The 17837-nt window shown below is 40.9% G+C and overlaps 1 protein-coding gene across 1 annotated transcript in view; it reads left to right on the top strand.

The window, feature by feature from the left end:
* Nucleotides 1-17067, top strand: part of tecta (tectorin alpha) — a 30675-nt gene extending 13608 nt beyond the window's left edge. The window contains exons 11-29 of the mRNA XM_076161189.1: nt 408-714; nt 853-1065; nt 1782-1981; nt 3913-4293; nt 5359-5645; nt 7140-7145; nt 8122-8130; nt 8316-8596; nt 9628-9738; nt 9857-10059; nt 10488-10651; nt 10933-11181; nt 11546-11708; nt 11805-11889; nt 12420-12539; nt 14718-14773; nt 15220-15249; nt 16605-16766; nt 17020-17067. Coding sequence (XP_076017304.1) covers nt 408-714; nt 853-1065; nt 1782-1981; nt 3913-4293; nt 5359-5645; nt 7140-7145; nt 8122-8130; nt 8316-8596; nt 9628-9738; nt 9857-10059; nt 10488-10651; nt 10933-11181; nt 11546-11708; nt 11805-11889; nt 12420-12539; nt 14718-14773; nt 15220-15249; nt 16605-16766; nt 17020-17067 — 3075 coding nt within the window. The remainder of the gene's footprint in view (nt 1-407; nt 715-852; nt 1066-1781; nt 1982-3912; nt 4294-5358; nt 5646-7139; nt 7146-8121; nt 8131-8315; nt 8597-9627; nt 9739-9856; nt 10060-10487; nt 10652-10932; nt 11182-11545; nt 11709-11804; nt 11890-12419; nt 12540-14717; nt 14774-15219; nt 15250-16604; nt 16767-17019) is intronic.
* The last annotated feature ends 770 nt before the right edge of the window (nt 17068-17837 follow it).

The following is a 17837-nucleotide window of genomic DNA, read 5'->3' as shown; positions in this document are numbered from 1 at the left end:
GCAAATGATTTCTTTCCTGGATTCCTTGTTTCAATGAAATCAAATCTATCTCACGTCAAGTGAGTTTGGGTCAGGCTTTTCTTTTTTGCTATTGTTATTTTTCATCACCACTGCTAATGCAAATGTATCGCAAAATTACGCGCACACGCACACACACATGCACACAAACGCACACACACGCACACTTTCTCTCAGTCACCTAAAAGTGGAAGCTCATTGTAGAGGAAAGGTGCTGTGGGAGTTTGTTGATTTGATTCCTATAGTGCTTTCTTGGGTGTCAGTGGCTCTCAATCGGTATTGAAATTTCGCTCAGTAGGAGTTTTTCGTTCAGTATGAATTGTCAGGTAGTGGGGAAAAGGGACTTACAAATAACCAAAACCAGCTGCACTGAATTTGTTTTCACACAGGTCAACAAGGAGCGATTATACATTCCTCTGAAGCTGGGCCCAGGGAAAGTAAACATCTTTACCTTGGGCATGCTGCTCATTTTAGAGACAGACTTTGGGCTGAAAGTAGCCTTTGATTGGCACACACTGCTTTTGGTGACTTTACCCCGCAACCTATACAACACCTCCTGTGGCCTCTGCCAGGGCATGCCCTTGACCGCACCCACCATCACCTCTACTGACTGGGGCATGGCCTGGGCAGAACGGGACACTTTCTGTCAAGTCGGCTGTGGTGACTCTTGTCCGCGCTGTGGTCTTGGAGAAAAAAGCCTCATAAATGAAGCCCCTCTTATGGTAGCTGATGTCGATACAAACATTGGCACTGACAATGGAGCCAGTGAGGTCAATACAGGTATGCGTTTCCACATTGGGGATGGACTGTATGTGTTTGTGGAGCCTGAGGCAGTGAGGCTATGTGGGCTTATAGTGGATCGAGGAGGTGTGTTCGCACGCTGCCACAGCAAGGTGGCACCAGCATTCTTCTATCAAAGCTGCCTACAGGACACCTGTTTGGACCAGGGTGCTCAGGATACAATCTGTAACTGGCTGCAGATCTATGCCAGCTCCTGTCAGACTCAAGGAGTGCCTGTCACTGGTTGGAGGAGTGATACACCATGTAGTGAGTAGATGTCTGCAGTCATCAACTAGTCCTTTGATTTTGTTTGTTATAGTCAGCCCTTGCACAAAATGGAATTTTTAGTGTCATAACTTTACCTCATATCAGTTTAGCACGTTATTCAATTTGCAGGAAAGTCCACATGTCCTTATTTGGGATGTTTTGACTCTTTCATAATTAGTGTACACTGCTGCCATCAACTGTTGTAGTATTCCAGGTTGTCATTTTCCAGGCTAACATTCCACATTGCAAAAACATCTTTCTTAAAAAGATGTTTAGTCACATGATCATGTAAAAAAAGTGCAGTTTAGCTTTTTTCTGTATATTTTTTGTCTGTATCAGTTTTAAATTTTGATTTTGAAACATGACTGTGTATATCATCAATTGACTCCAAACAAAGCTTAATGTTTGTTGTACAATAGATCCTGGTGTGGTACTCCCATCCAATTTTCAGCTACAGCATGCAGACAAAATGCAAAGATTGTGATTATTTTGCAATGTTAATAACTGTAATTATATTTATAATTCTTTACAGAGAAAATAATGTTTCTTTAATTATTTGATATATATATATATATAATATATATATGGGTCTACACTTATATGTAGACCCATATATATACAAATTATATATTACACTTTTCAAACAATATAAACTTCCTATTTGTACAAAGAACAAACTCATTAACTAATTTCAATGTTAACCTGCCTGCTTCCAGTCCAGAGCTGTTCCCCTAACAGCCATTACTCCAGTTGCATGTCGGTGTGCCCACCTCAGTGTGCCCCTGCTCGTGGTCAGAGGGACTGCAGCCAGGACTGTGTGGAGGGCTGCCAGTGTGATCAGGGCTATGTCCTCAATGGAAAAAGTTGCATTCTGCCTCAGAACTGTGGATGCTACACTGACGGCAAGTACTATGAGGTCAGTCTCATATAAACCATCCTTAGACTAAATTAGGGAAAAATTGCTTTGCTGCAATGCATTTCCTTACAATTACAGTAATACTTGTGTTGCTGATATATGAAGCAAGGTGTGAGAGAGAGGTGTGAGCCTTTCTTTTTTTGGCACCAAAGAAGTAACCATTGCTATATTACGCAAAACAAAGATTCATTCTGAACTTAATAGTCATATCCAAGGATTCAATGGCAAACAAAAATAACAACAGGAACACTTAATCATGACATATAAGTATAACACCAAGTCAGTTAAACGTCAGGGATATCAATCAACATCAATCTGTATTTAGGAAGCGCAAGTCCAGACTCTTTCTCTTCCTTCCTCTCCCTGCTTTTATCATTTGACCTAAAACACGTCCGCACCACACCACACACAAAGTCCAAACACTGGACCTTGTTTTGAAAAGGGACTGCAGATCATACTGTCACTCCTTTTCATCTCTCAGACCAGTTTCCTTACGTGAACATTCCCATCCTACTCCTCTACCTACCTACATGGTCTCCTTCCTCCCTCACACAGGTTCAGCTATCTAGTGAGATTGTAGCTATCATGCCCTCATTAAAGTTTACCTCATCTCAATGAGTCTACAGGAAGACTTTGGTCTTCTCTAACCGCCTCACTCAACAAACTGTCCCCTCTCCTCCAGGCTGGCTTATAACATTCCTTGGTGCCTATGGCTCACTGACACCATCAGAGAGCAACGAGCAACACTCAGTAGCCAAGAGGAGGTAGCATAAATCCAGAGATCCCACTGATCTCTGTGAGTATCAATCCCCTCCTATCACATTTCAATAAATAAATAAATAAATCAATAACACCATTGATGCTCAAAAGTTATTTTCAACGTTAAATACTCAATTCTAAATCCTCCACCACCTCCACCATCCACGACATTCTCTACAGACACCTAGATCTCCATCTTCACTGATAAAGTATCTGCCATTAGTCAAATATTCTCGGAGCCTGACCATTTCAGTTCAACCCCACATCTAGCACGACATTTCAAAACTTCTAAATGACTCCCGTCCCACAACCTCTCTGCTGTACAACCCAACCCTTCGAGCAGCTACAAGCCATTTTTCTTACATTTATCCCATTTATGTCTGCAGTGGCACACATTATCAATTCCTCACTCACAACTGGGGTATTCCCTACCACATTCAAGCATGCTTGGATCACCCCGTTGCTCAAAAAACCTACACTCAACCCATCCTTGGTTGAGAATTACAGGCCGATCTTGACCCTTCCCTTTCTGTCCAAAACACTAGAGCGCGCAGTCTTCAACCAAGAAACAAACTTCCTCTTCCAAACTAACCTGTCTGGCATGATAATCTCCGTTTTACAGTGCAACATAAAATCACTCCGAAATAACATTAAAGCACGTGCTTATTCAATTCAAGTAAAAGTGATTGAGTGTAATCTGCATTTAGCAATCCAGCAACAAAAAATTATGAGAAAATGTAATATTCAAGTCACTAAACTAAACTGGACATGGTTGATAATGGCCAATAACCTGAATGTGCTGTTCAGAAGAAGTTAAGCACCCACACATCTAAAACCTGAATGCAAATTGTATTTCAATAAAGCAGTTCCTCTTATTCGCCCTAGTTAAGCCAACAACTCTGAATCGTGTGTGAACTTGCTGGAAATGAAAGACTTTTTGCTCACTTGCAGAAACACAGACTTTGTTAACTGAATTTGTTCCTCAGCATGTATGAACTAAAATGAAACAATGTTTTGCAATTGTATTTTTGCAGTTGTAGTGTACTGAATGTTGAAACCACTGGTTCATACATATTTACATCAGTCTTTTTTTACTCCACTGAATATTATAGTATTAGCACATTCTACATTTTTCCACCACTCAACTGACTTCAATTGTCTCCTCATCTTAGCCCAAACAACTGTTTTGGAATACTGACTGCAACAAGCGGTGCCAGTGCATTGGACGAAATCTTGTCCAGTGTGACCCAAGACGTTGCAAGGCTGATGAGGAGTGCACCCTGCGTTATGGTGTGCGGGGCTGCTTTGCACGGCGTTCCCAACACTGTGTTGCATCTGGGGGAGGAGTCTTCAGGACTTTTGATGGGGCGTCACTGCGACTCCCAGCCTCCTGCTCCTTTGTATTATCCACAAACTGTCATAAGCTGCCTGACCTCTCCTTCCAGCTCATTGCCAACTTTGATAAATGGAGCACACCCAACCTCACAACCATATCACATGTTTATCTATACATCAATGAGGAAAACATACTCATCTCTGGCAGCACTGTCAAGGTGAGAGAAGGTCAAACCAGTAAGTTTGTGTTTCTATCAGGCAACAATTTCAAACAGACTTCTATGCAGATTATTTGGTTACATTTATTTTGGGAAAGATAATTTCCACACTGATTATTAAGGGAAACCCATGTAGAGCAATGATTTAGTTCATCTACCAAAAAACGGACACCGGTTTGTTAATGAATGTTTCCCCAGAACATTTTATTGCTAACTTAAAAGAAAAGCCTTGTTTCAAACATTTAAACTTTTCTGGGAATTTGCCCGAATTTCTATTCCCTATAAATTACTTGATTCCAACCCAGAACAAAGACCTGCTTTTGTTATCATTTCCAGTTTTGTTTTGCTTTTGCTGCACTCCTATCAATATTCCCCAGATAAGGGCACTTATTTAAGAATGCTTTTGAGGCAAAATTCAAATTTTCACCAATTCTGTGAAATGCCATGCTTAACACTGTAATCCCTATTCGTCTTTTTCGGCTGACATTCCTTTGCGTGCAAATGTGCTTTTATGGAGAGCTTACTGATATATTCTCCCTTTCTACAGTTAATTCCTTCTTCTCTTTGATGCTTAATTGATTGGTAAACTGTGTTATTCTGGAGTTCATTATTTTCATAATGACCCCTGAACTTGACAATGGACAATGCTAGTATTTGCTGATGTTTAGCTACTTCATGTCACTACACCTACAGTTGCCAGCATTCTTAGCTAGCTGCAAACTAGCATTGCCTCCCTGTGGTTACTAAAAACATATAAGGGCAAGAAATTAACATCACAAAAGATGTTACATTCACTATGTCACAGGTCAGAAATCATGTAAATGCCAGGGGTAGAGGAGAAAATATGTTTTAAAAAATAAGACATTTAAATTGAGACCTACATTTATAATTTCGACAGCTTTTGCATTACTCTGCTGCCAATGTTTACATAGCAATTCATAGGTGAGAGCACCGGATTAGCACATGATCAAGGGCAATAGAAAAGCTTTCTGATTTCGTTACCCATATGACTTACTGAACAACTAAAAATCTTTCTCCTCTTCTCATCTCCTCCCGTACTTATAGGTCAATGGTACACCAGTTTCCGTTCCTTTTCTGACAGGACTTATGACACGTCTGTCTACCTCTGAAGGCTTCATTGTAATTGATACACCTCAGGACATCCAGATTCGATACAACCACTTTAACACTCTTAGCATCACAATGGGTCAGCGTCTTCAGAACAAAGTATGTGGTCTTTGTGGGAATTTCAATGGAGATCCAAGTGACGATTACATCACCTCCCGGGGCAAACCAGCTGTCAGTGCCCTAGAGCTGGCTCAGAGCTGGAAGACCAATGGGATGCAGAACAGGTGGGTGAGAAAAAATGAAAAATAGAATTGTATGTTACCATGAAGAGAACACCAGGAGGACTTTGATGGACAGGTCCATGATACATAGTGACTTCATAGTTAAGCAGGATCTTGGGTTTTATCAATAAGCTGCAGATTTTACAAAATGTAATGTCTGAGTTGATGTTGGAGCTATTTGACATTCACTTAACCTTCCAGAAGAGATGGTTAGCTGTTAGGGGCATACATAATCATGATTATCTGTACCAGAAGCGCTGAGCGACTATTACTACAAACCCAAGGTACTTATGAACATACCCAAGTATCACTGATTCCAACCCAACTACTATTGACCCCTCGAAAATAAATGCCACATTTCAATATTTTACCTTTTGCCTGTACAAATCCAAATTTCTTACAACTACTGCTTAGATGAATCAGTTCCTGGTGAAACTTTCGATTATGACAAATGTGCAAAAGTACTGGGCTCACCTCTCTTGCAGACTTTACTCCTCAGTTAGAGCAATGCAATCCAATAAAGCTCAAGGTCCTTGTGGATTTCCTATTGAGTTTTTAAAAAACGGTGGTTGATGTTTAATGAATCTCTGGAGAGGGGTATACAACCCCCTCCTCTGACTCAATCTTCAATAGCTCCTATTATAACAGGACCCATCTGTAAGGGATTTGGTAGATCAGGACCCAAATGCAGACTAAGGCGTCAAGGTGAGTTCAATAGTTTATTAACCAAAAACTAATCCTAAAACACCAGATGACAGATAAGCACAAACCAAAAACAAAACTCAAGGAGTCCACTAACAGACACTTGCAAAAGAGTAACTAAAGAAAAATGCTAATCACTGAATCACTGGATGCTCTGAGCTACAAAGCTAAAGCATGAAAAAACAGGAATACAAGGTGAAAAAAATGGACCAACTAGGAGACCAACTAAGAGACTCCAACAGTTATGACAGAAGGCAGAAGGCAACAGGGTTAATTACCTTTCTGATGGGGAAAAGACCAATGAAATGGGGAGGTACACTTCTGGCCCGCCTGGGATTTGTAGCAATTGGAGGAGCAAAGAAGATTAGCAGGGGCTCAAGACTAGGTCTGTCTCCAGCGTCTGAGAAAGACCTGGACTGAAGGAACTGCTGACTCACAGAAAAACATGCACCAGACAGGGGAGGAAATGGCGGCACCAAGTGACCAGAGAAGGGAAGACCAATTTAAGAGGAAATGACAAGTTTCAAGTTTCAAGTTTATTTGTCATTTGCACAGTAAAACACGGGGTCATTCTGTACATTGGAATTCCTTGTGACGTGGCAACCACAACAGCATATTGAAATCTGTGCAAAAAGGTGGAAGGCACCACCAGTCATTACACACTCCTCCTTTGGTCCTCCTAAGTATTCTATCTGTGTGCACTGAAGAGAAGCGCTCCAATCTCATTGTACGCTGTATAATGACAATAAAGGGCATTCTATTCTATTCTATTCTATTCTATTCTGGTTCATATAGACCCCTGTCCCTATTAAATGCTGATGTGATTGCATTTTGCTTGAAAAGTATTATTGCCTAGTATTTCTGAGGATCAAACAAGTTTCGTGAAGGGATGCCAACAATGTTTTTGATACTCACACTCTTTTAAATATAATTAATTCACCTTTACCTCCAACTCCAATACTTTACCTGAGATTGTTATCTCTCTGTATGCTGAAAAAGCGACAGGCTAGAAAGGGCATGCTTATTTGCAAAAAATAAAGAAATTTGGCTTAGGAGATAAATTTATCAGCTGGGTGAAATTATTGTACTCATCGTCACCAGCCAGTGTCCAAACAAACAACATTTGTTCTAAGTACTCTACATCAAAACGTGGGCCTGCCCCTTGTTGTCATTCCTCATTCCCTGAGCTATTGAGCCACTGGCCATGTATTCAAAGTCCTACACTGTATATAAAGGGGTTATTTGCAATGATGTTGAATATCGATTATCATTGTATGCAGGCAATTTGTTGCTGTATGTAAACTCATCCTGCATATTGTCTACTGGCCGTTCTTGATACCTTCCAAACTCCACCAAGTTGACTCACTCTGGGTTTAAATGTCTCGGCATTAATGTGACACATACTTTCTCGGGTCTTTTATCTGCCAACTTTACCCCGCTCATCACAAAATTTAAATCTGACTTTCAGAGATGAAACAATTTGCCTCTCTCTTTAACCAGAAAGTTCAATGTTGTTAAAACGGATGTTACTTGTTTCCACCGATTCCCTTTATTCCTATGTAATTTTTTTGGGACAAAATCATCAATGATCCCCAAAAAACTGCTCCAATTCTGTGGTGGTCTTGCCTTACTGGACTTTCAATTGTATTACTGGGTTACACACATAAATTACGCTATTGGATTGCTATCCCTCATCTATCTTGGTGTAGGTTGGAAGCACAATCTTGCTGTACTTCTTCCTCTGTTACTGCCTCATACATCCTTCTCTTCTAACCAGGATCCCAAGGTACACCAAAAACCTTGTGATGCTCAATACATTAAAGATTAAGTATCAATTATGGAGGCACTTAAAATTTGTACTGCATCTTCCTTAGGTCCAGTATGTAACAATCACCTGTTCAATCCATCAGATTTGGATTTGGATTGGATGTATATTTTTTATACAGTTGGTTTTTGATCTTTCTCCTCTAGTTGTGATGAGACCCAGTATGTGGCTCTGGCTCAGTCTTGTGATAACACTGCAGTGCTGGCACTGCAGGGCGAAGATGCCTGCCAGAAGCTAACTCAGATAAAGGGCTTCTTCCAGCCATGCCATGGCCTGCTGGATCCGTGGCCCTTTTACCAGTCCTGCTATCTTGATGGCTGTTACAATCACCACAAGGCACAGGTCTGTGGCTCTCTGGCAGCATATGCTGAGGCCTGCCGATCCCTGGGCACACTCACCACCAAATGGATCACCCAAGAGAACTGCTGTAAGGGCACCACAAGGCACCAGCATCCCTGGTTACCACATGGCACTGTAGGAAATGACACTGTTAAAACCTAAAAAACTTCAGTTACTGCTAAATTTACTTAGTGGGTTTGCATATAGTATACAATATAAATCTTGCATACAGTATACAGTGTAAGACTTCCCATCATGGATCTCTTTGCTAGTCGTATGTAAATGCATCCATACATCCATACATTTCTAAATGACACAAAGGAAGTTCACTTTCATTTAACTAGTTTGATTTAATATCTAATTTGCCCACGAGATACACCTTTGGTATTTATTTGTGTGTACATGTAATTCCTTTTAAATTATCTAAATGCTCATTTGATCAGATTCACCGATTGAGATTTACAGAAAAAGTAGCGCCTCATTCATTTACCTTAGGTGGTACTTATTCATATCGCTCCTCTTCCAATCCCGCCGCGTCCCCCCTGCAATAGCTCTGCCCTCCCAAGAATGACACCAGCTACCATGCCCACAATCTAAGGCCGCACCTGCTTTTCAAACGCAACGTGACCAGCGATTATAAATCATCTGCTGAAAGCCATATCCATACATTTCCTCTCCTCCCATTTTTTTTGCAGCTTCACATCAGCACGCTCTAAAATACATATGCATTAACCCCAACCCCAAGTTTATAGATGCAGCTTCTCTCTCCCCGCAAAATCCTTATTAAATCTGGCCAACAGTTTGCTTGTCAGCCTTTTTCTCCGATTTTGCTTGATAAAGACACAGAGGACAAAGTTTCCCAGTGGGTAATATAAATTCAACATTGTATTGTGTTTTCTTAACACAGCAAATCCTAATAAACTGCCTGGACAGGTCATTGACGAATAGACACAATCAAAAGGTGCAATTTGCTACTGAGCTGGATAAAAATAGAAAAATTACTTTTCTTACTAATTTCTAAGGACACATATTTAAGTATTTAAGTGTATTTAGTTGATTGGCATGTTTTGTTGTTTTTTGCATTGTGACGTCTAACATTGTATGTGGACGTGTCTTTAGCAGAATGGATCTATGACCCCTGTGCAGGGGAAATCTGCACTAACTTCACTTGTGAGCTAGAGAATGGAGGTGACCTTTGTGGCTGTCCAGAGTTACCCACCAGCACTGGAGGCAAGAAAGAACTTCTTATGGCTGTCACCTGGCCTGTACTACTACACCTGTCTGTCTGTCTGTCTGTCTGTCTGTCTGTCTGTCTGTCTTATTTTGTGTGTGTACTTCTGGTTTTCAGGTGATGATGACATTATCCAGGCAGATGTAACCTGTAAACATGCCCAGATGGAGGTTTCCATTTCCAAATGTAAGCTCTTCCAGTTGGGCTTTGAGAGAGAGGATGTTCGGATCAATGACGAGCACTGTGCTGGCATTGAGGGAGAGGACTTCATCTCCTTTCACATCAACAACACAAAAGGGCACTGTGGTTCCATTGTACAGGTAAGAACTGCTAAAAACTTTTTTTTACATACCTGCTAGCTTCATCTGTGCAGACTGAGTTGATTACTCTGTTTTGTCTCTCTTAGGTTTGGCTCTCTAAATCATGTGTTTCTTTAAATAAAAAAGAAAGTAAAAAACTCTTTGTCCCCCTCATACTGTTATCTGGAGTTTTGTAGGGTGTCCCAATTAGCTTCTCAAGTAGACAGCATGACGCTGACTACTTGGGCAGCTCTGAATACCATGTCTACGTAAGCACCTGCCTATGTAGGCTTAATAGGTATTGGGACCTACCAATAATGTCATGGTAATTTGGTATGTTCATGCTAATCGGGAAAAACATGTTGAATGGTTTAATTAAGATTTGACATTTCACTAATCAAGTGAACTGATTTTTGATGATACTTCATGTTGGGTCACTTCTCTGACAGTCCAACGGCACTCACATCATGTACAAGAACACTGTGTGGATTGAAAGCGTGAACAACACCGGAAATGTCATCACCAGAGACAAGACCATCAATGTGGAGTTTTCTTGCGCCTACGAACTAGACCTGAAGATCTCACTTGAGACTGTCCTGAAGCCCATGCTAAGGTCAGGGAGCACACATAGCCTGATGCTGCAATAACAGCTGCTATTGAAATGACATACAAACATTCCTGATGGGAATTAATAGCTGACACAGCTTCATACTGAAAATACAACCTATTATTCAGTGGTGACACTATATTTGCCTCAAATGAAACAAAAGCAACACATGTTTTACAATAGATAATGATCACTTAGATTTATGATGTTGAGCTGTGTGTGATGCTTTCATCAAAACCTGATCCGATCTCATCCTCTTTCTTTTTTCACTGTCCAATATCTTCCAGTGTAATTAACCTCACCCTACCAACCCAGGAAGGAAACTTCATCACCAAAATGGCTCTATATAAGAACTCTACCTACCGAAATCCATACAGGGAGGGTGAGGTTGTGCTCAGCACACGGGATATCCTCTTTGTGGGTGTGTTTGTGGAAGGGGCAGATGAAAACCAGCTCATTCTCATAGTCAACATGTGCTGGGCCACACCGTCCCGCTACAGCAGTGACAGACTTCGCTATATCATCATAGAGCGAGGGTAATACACACACACACACACACACAAACACACAAACACACACACACACACACACACCAGACACACACACACACACACACACACACACACACACACGCACATATATATATATATACACACATACTTAACCAATGTAATGTGATTGTAGAGAGTACAAGTCCTCCATGCTAACATTTTAGCTATTTAATTGTATAAATGACAGGCTTGAAAGGGAGACAGTTTGCACCTTAGTTGTTGAAAGATCAAATAGAAAGCCATCTTTTGATATATGCCTCCAAGCCTGGCAGCAACGAGGACTTTCCCTATTGCTTTAGGACTTCAGGTTGGTGGCTGGTGGGTTTCCTTTATTTTTCTGTCTCTTTAGGTGTCCAAACATCAAGGACAACACCATTGGCATGGCAGAGAATGGGGTATCGCTCACTTGTCGCTTCCATGTTACCGTCTTCAAGTTTATCGGGGATTATGATGAGGTCCACCTCCACTGTGATGTTTCTCTGTGTGATTCAGAAACAAATGCCTGCAAAGTGGTGAGAATCTAGTGGCAAAATCCATCCATAGACAAAGAACTCATCATACTGTATAATATCCTCAATAATTTTATCGTATGCCTTTTGTATGTACAGAACTGTCCACATAAAAGAAGAATGTACTCAGAGGAAAGTGAGCATATAGAGCATATATTGACAGTGGGACCCATAAGAAGGAGAGGTAAGTTTCTCCACCAACACCATTGCGCTACCTTTAATCCTTTCTTTGTCACTACTCAGTTTGACTTGCGGTGGTCACAAAACACTGCACTATTGAATCTTACATTTCCAAGATTCACCATGACCCATTAAAGTACTAATAGAACAGTACTTTATTCTCCTCTCCATCTCGCCAACAAGTGTGTAAATGTTTTTCTCTCTCTTTTTAGTTTTGTCTTCAAACATCAGCATTCTGATGGGAATTTGGAATACGTATTTTACCTCTAGAAAGTCTCATCAAAAATATTGCGGTAGTCTTTAGTAATATTTAATTTAGTAGACATTGTAGGTTCCGTTATCTATGTGTAATAGGGACTATACCCTGGTGCACACATACAATATGAGTCAGCGTGTGTCACATTGCCTGCTGTTCCTCTGGAACACGCATACCTTTGGAGGATTGTGATATTTAAATGTTTACCAGCACTTTCAGTGCATTTCTAATGACATTTCAATGTCTGTTATGACTGACCAACCAATGGTTCATTTTAGAGTCAGACTGGTGTGAGGAGGACAATGGAGGCTGTGAGCAGATCTGCACAAGTAAAGGGAATGGGCCTTTCTGCAGCTGTGTTACTGGGATGCTGCAACGAGATGGCAAAAGCTGTCGAGGTAAGCACATTAAGATTATATATGGTATATTATACATTTTGTATATGCATAAATTATTTGAGATTCAAGCTCTAAGTGAAGGTAACCCTCTCAAGTAAGGTAAGTTCTCAAATTACAAGGGGGTCCAAGCATGAAGTGCTGGCAATCCTCTTGTCAATGCTTGGATTATTATTATTACGTGTTGATATCCCTTACACTGCACACCTTAGACATGCTGCCTAGACTGATTACGTTGATCAAGTGAGTGATGGCATCCACTGGGTTGTCATGGTTATCAACCCTCCTTTACCAATGTTCACTGAAAAGCCCACACAGGATGCACTATGAGGCTCATTAATACACTATGGCAGACTCAGGTTCATTTAGTAAACCTAATGCACAGGCGGTGTTAACACTACACTGTGTCACAGGAATATCCATCAGTCATGCCACACAATAAATGGCCTAATAGCATTTTCCACAGACTCTATAAATGAGAACTGTTCTATAGGACTAGATATTGTAGATCTAACACTGCACAGTTTTGCATGCTGCCTAGACTCCTCAGGGTGGCCAAGTGGCATACTCTGTATTATCAAAGGGGCACCCTCTCTTACCAGTGTTTCACTGAGCTTAATATATAGTTTTTAGCCACATGAGACTTGGAAGGAGCCCAAAAGTGCATACACCAGAGCTTCAACTTGCCAGGGAGCATGGGCCTGTCTATGCTCTCCAGGCCACTCATGACATCCTTCCTGAGTTGGTCTACTTGCTCTTTGTCTTTGAGGGATTCATTGTGCAATTGACATCATCATCATTGTCATAATCATCAGTATCATCTCATCACATAGTAGGTCTGATAGCCTCCCCTTGATGAGCCAGCTCAATGTTCTCTTGAAGCATTCCCAACTGCTGCACAAGTCTTAGTCCTAGTTAGTGTTGTGAGGTCATCTGTGTATGCTCTGGCACGCTATAGCCTCTCATTCGCTTTTCTCCCACCACCGACCAAGATGCCTTAATGATCATCTTGGTGAGGTCCAGGAATACCACATGGAGGTCTGTTCCCTCCGTTTTGGTTAACTAGATCTGATGCCATGTGGTTCTAGCATGTCCCAGAAAGCTGGGACCTTGCTTTTTGGATTGATGTGACAATCATCTTTCCAGGTATTCTGACAGCCTGTGAGCCACTACACTAAAGAAGATTTCTGGCTCAGCATTCAAGATTTAAGGTTCTTTATTTGTCAAATGCCATGAAATCACATGTAGTCACATACAATCACAACACGTCACCTTGCACCCCTCTACATATCATATCACAACACAGCACACACATTCTTTTTATAGAGGGAGCGCGTGGCAGCCATGAAACGGGACCCCTGGAGCAGTTTGGGGGTTCGGTGCCTTGCTCAAGGGAATCTTGACAGTGCCCCGGTGGCAAACTGGCATCTCTCCAGCTGCCAGCCAATCTCAGATGAGTTTTTTTCCTTTGGGATCAGAATGCAGCCTGCTCTCTGCAAGACATTGGTATCTCTTGTTTTGGCTACACCATTTTCATGATTCTTCAGAGGACATGCAGGATGTCTGCATTTTAAGAGCCTGTATGCAACTCTGTCAGACCATGGGGCAGATGAGACTCTTTCTCTGCACACAGCTTTCTGACTGATGTCCAGGCGTTCTGGTGGCTGTTTTGGTAGTATGTTAGATGTGAGGGTGATCTCTTGTTGGTGTCAATTATTTGTACAGGACACGGTTGGGCAATGCTGTTCCTCTTTTGATTTGTTTCCTGTAGTTTTTTACATTTTCAGACATAGAGATGAGTTAATGCTATGCCAGAAACCAGCAAACAGTCAATCACTGTTTGAAATATGTCCTGGGAACATATTTATAAAGATTTGTAAAGAGAACTACAGTATTTGGTGCCAATGATTTATGTTCTTTGAAGGGACAAAAGACAATTCCCAGATATCGATGTATCAGAATAGTGCTATTATTTATGCTTGACATTTAGAAATGTCCACATTCTGAATTTGATTCCACTGTAAGATTATATCAAAATGTGCACCTGCTACTTTGCTCAGAATTTCAACAAAGCATACCAAATATAACATTTTCTGTAGTAAAGATGTGCATTAAGTCGCAGTGTTTTTCCTTTTCAATAGGTGCTACACTGTTCTTAATTTTTTTCCCTTCTTTTCACAGCTGTGAGCTCAAGCTGTAGCCTCAAGTCTCTGGTTCTGCTGCTGACTGCCTGCACTGTGATTGCAATTCTCCCAGATCAAATTTATATGCTTTTTCTATTGTAACATTCCATGTGAGCAAGTTGAAACAAAAAAGCAAAAGACTTGAAGATGCACAACTAGCATTAACTAGCAAGTAGATCAACTGTGAGCCCATTGGAAATCTTGATTGGATATACTGTACAACCACAAAACATGGAGCAACTGAATGTAAATCACACTAATTTATCTCAAAAGGAAATAGTATAAACTTTCTGAAAATACATTCAATTTCTATATTGAATGTTGGTCCATCATCTCTATAATATACTACAGAGCTTAGGAAAATAATGTATTTAATTATAAATGCTAGTGTATGACACTACATTCAGGAAAATCACTTGCTCCACAAATAATTCATCAGCCTAACAAAGCATGGACATAATGTACTTCTAATTGTAATTTCCCCCTGTGTCCACTTGTAGTGTAAGGCTCACACTGTTTTCCAGTGGCTGGTACAGTAGATCTTCTGGCTACTTTAACAGGAGGAGATCTGATCTATTTACTTCATATTTCTTCAGTCTTGACCACTTGACCAACTACTAGAATAGAGAGTTTTTACAAACCAACAAAATTGATGTTGTAACAAGTACTATGTGGTATGTATTTTGTCAACAGGTAGGTATATATCACAGTGTAAAATGTCAATTGGTGTGGAAGAGGGCATTGCAAACAAGTGGACAAATGGGGAGGAGATGAGAGCATTTATTCTGGATGGATCAAAGTGGACTATGTGAATGAAATGACTTTGATGATGGCCAATATCACAGATTGGTTCCCAAGAATTTTTGTAAGATATAGTCTAAGTTCATTTGAAGTGCATCAGTTGTGTCAATAAAATTTGTTACATTGTTTCTATCTTCATCGGTTACACTGTTTAGTATTCTCAGGTCATTGCATGCATTCTCTGAAATTTGCGCTTTACACACCAGCTGTAGATTGTGTCTGGTACTAATGAAGTAAGATGAACAAGAAGGGACAAAATACAATACTGTTACGAGTAATTACTGCACTCAATAAATACTTAAGGATAGTCCCTATTCTGTTTTCTCTATTTGGCACAATATGCAATGTACATTTAACAACCATTATAGCACTGAATTGAAACTCTCAGACTTGCATCAACAATATGTGTGAGTGTGTGTGTGTGTGTGTGTGTGTGTGTGTGTGTGTGTGTGTGTGTGTGTGTGTGTGTGTTTGTGTGTGTGTTTTTGCTTTTTACAAGTATGACACTTTCCATAATTTCTATGTGCAAATGTGAGTTTGGTGGATATGTGTCATGACCTTTTTAATTCGGTGTCTTCTTGTGGCCCAAAGATGTTTTATTCTTTGGAAGAAGCACTGGCGTTCTTTAATAAATGAAACGATTCTCATTTTGTCGGTGTGAGATAGGTTTATTTGATGCACAGGATTTACAGACAAATTATTTTTTGGGTCATCCCGAAATTTGGTATAATTTATTTATTTCCAGGACATTGAGACGGACATTCAGGAAGCTGAATGAAAACCTTGACTACCACACTGGGAAATGTAATCCCTTAAAGATCACTGAATTTCATAGTCACTATCCTGAATATGAATGACATACGTCCATAGTATCATTGCAGATAAACGTTTAAGCGCTGAAAAAATGTCCACTTCCTCTGTGGGGGTGATAAAGCTCAATAAGCTATGTTGAAGCTGTATTGGATTTATCGATACTTATGTAAATGAATAAGTGTGTTTGCTACAACATGCAAGTTCACTATTTTTTTCAGTTAGCTGGTGACCCACCAGGCTTTTCAGGACCATAAACCTCCCAATCCACAAGGCACTGGAGGCACTGGAGGCACTGGAGGCACTGGAGGCACTGGAGGCACTGGAGGCACTGGAGGCACTGGAGGCACTAGAGGCCCCTGCCCCAACAGTGGACATCGAAGAGCCGCCGGAAGGAAAATGGTCATCAATAAGCCGGGTGGAAGGAGGGGATTTGGTAGGTATATTTTTACACAGACATGTGTGTATATGTACAAGACAATGAGAACACATTAAGGTTATATATACTTTTTTAAGTGCGTTTGTTCCGTTTATGGTGGAGTGTCAGTGCCTGGTATTCTACACAACAGGACACAGCATAAGCTCCATTATAGTTCAAATTCTCTTCAGACAGAAGTCTGCCTGGTGGCGTTAAACCTCAGTGGATAAATGAAGCCATTATTTACTTGTGCTCCTGTGTTGCTGTCCAGTGTTTATACAGTGACTGTAAAGGGATCTCAGGGTTTAACCTAATCTGAACTTCAACATAAAGGGCCAAGTATGATGCTTTCACCACAGAAAGGAATACTGCATGTGGTCAAGTCAAGTCAACTTTAGTTGTATAGCCTAATATCCCAAACAATGTCTCAAAGGGCTTTACAGACCCACAACATCAGGAAAATTCATGACCCACCCCAAAGCTCTCGAAGAAGATCAGGAAAAACTCCATAAAAAACCTTCATGTACAGTATAAGGGAAAAAAGGAACCTCAGTAGAAGCAGTCCCATGAGAGATTCCCTCTCAATGAATGGCTGGGTGTGAAATAGGAACTTCCAGTGGGATATACAGAGGTTAAAAAAAAGGCACGCAAGGCAATACTCACAAGTCATGCATTAGGAAATAGCATGCAAGACAGAGATGAGGGAGAGCGAGACAGGGAGGGAGACAGAGAGAGAGAGAGAGAGTGTGAGAGAGAGAGAGAGAGAGAGAGAGATGAAGAGAATGGTAAAGCACAGTACAGTGCAGTCCTGTTGTTGAGAGTATCTCTCCTGGGGCAGCAGTTCATGCAGGTAGTTGGGTAAACTGATGATGTTGCAGGGGAAGGGGGGGGGACAACTTGGCAAAGCAGATGGTGGGAGGTTAGTTGGGGATGAGAAGAATGGCAGGGTGGGAATGTGGTGGCGGGGAGGGCCTCTGCTATGGAAGATGGGATGGGGGATGGGATCACGCAAACCCTCTGATTGGCAAATGTTCTATCTGTTTTCTGTACACACAATAGTCAGATAGATTTCTCACTAAGTTGTGTTTT

The sequence above is a fragment of the Genypterus blacodes genome, unplaced genomic scaffold (genome assembly GCF_046128005.1).
Source record: "Genypterus blacodes isolate CSIRO-AG114 ecotype Tasmania unplaced genomic scaffold, CSIRO-AGI_Gbla_v1 ptg000111l_1, whole genome shotgun sequence".
NCBI classification, from domain to species: domain Eukaryota; kingdom Metazoa; phylum Chordata; class Actinopteri; order Ophidiiformes; family Ophidiidae; genus Genypterus; species Genypterus blacodes.
This window is presented reverse-complemented; position numbering and strand designations above follow the sequence as displayed.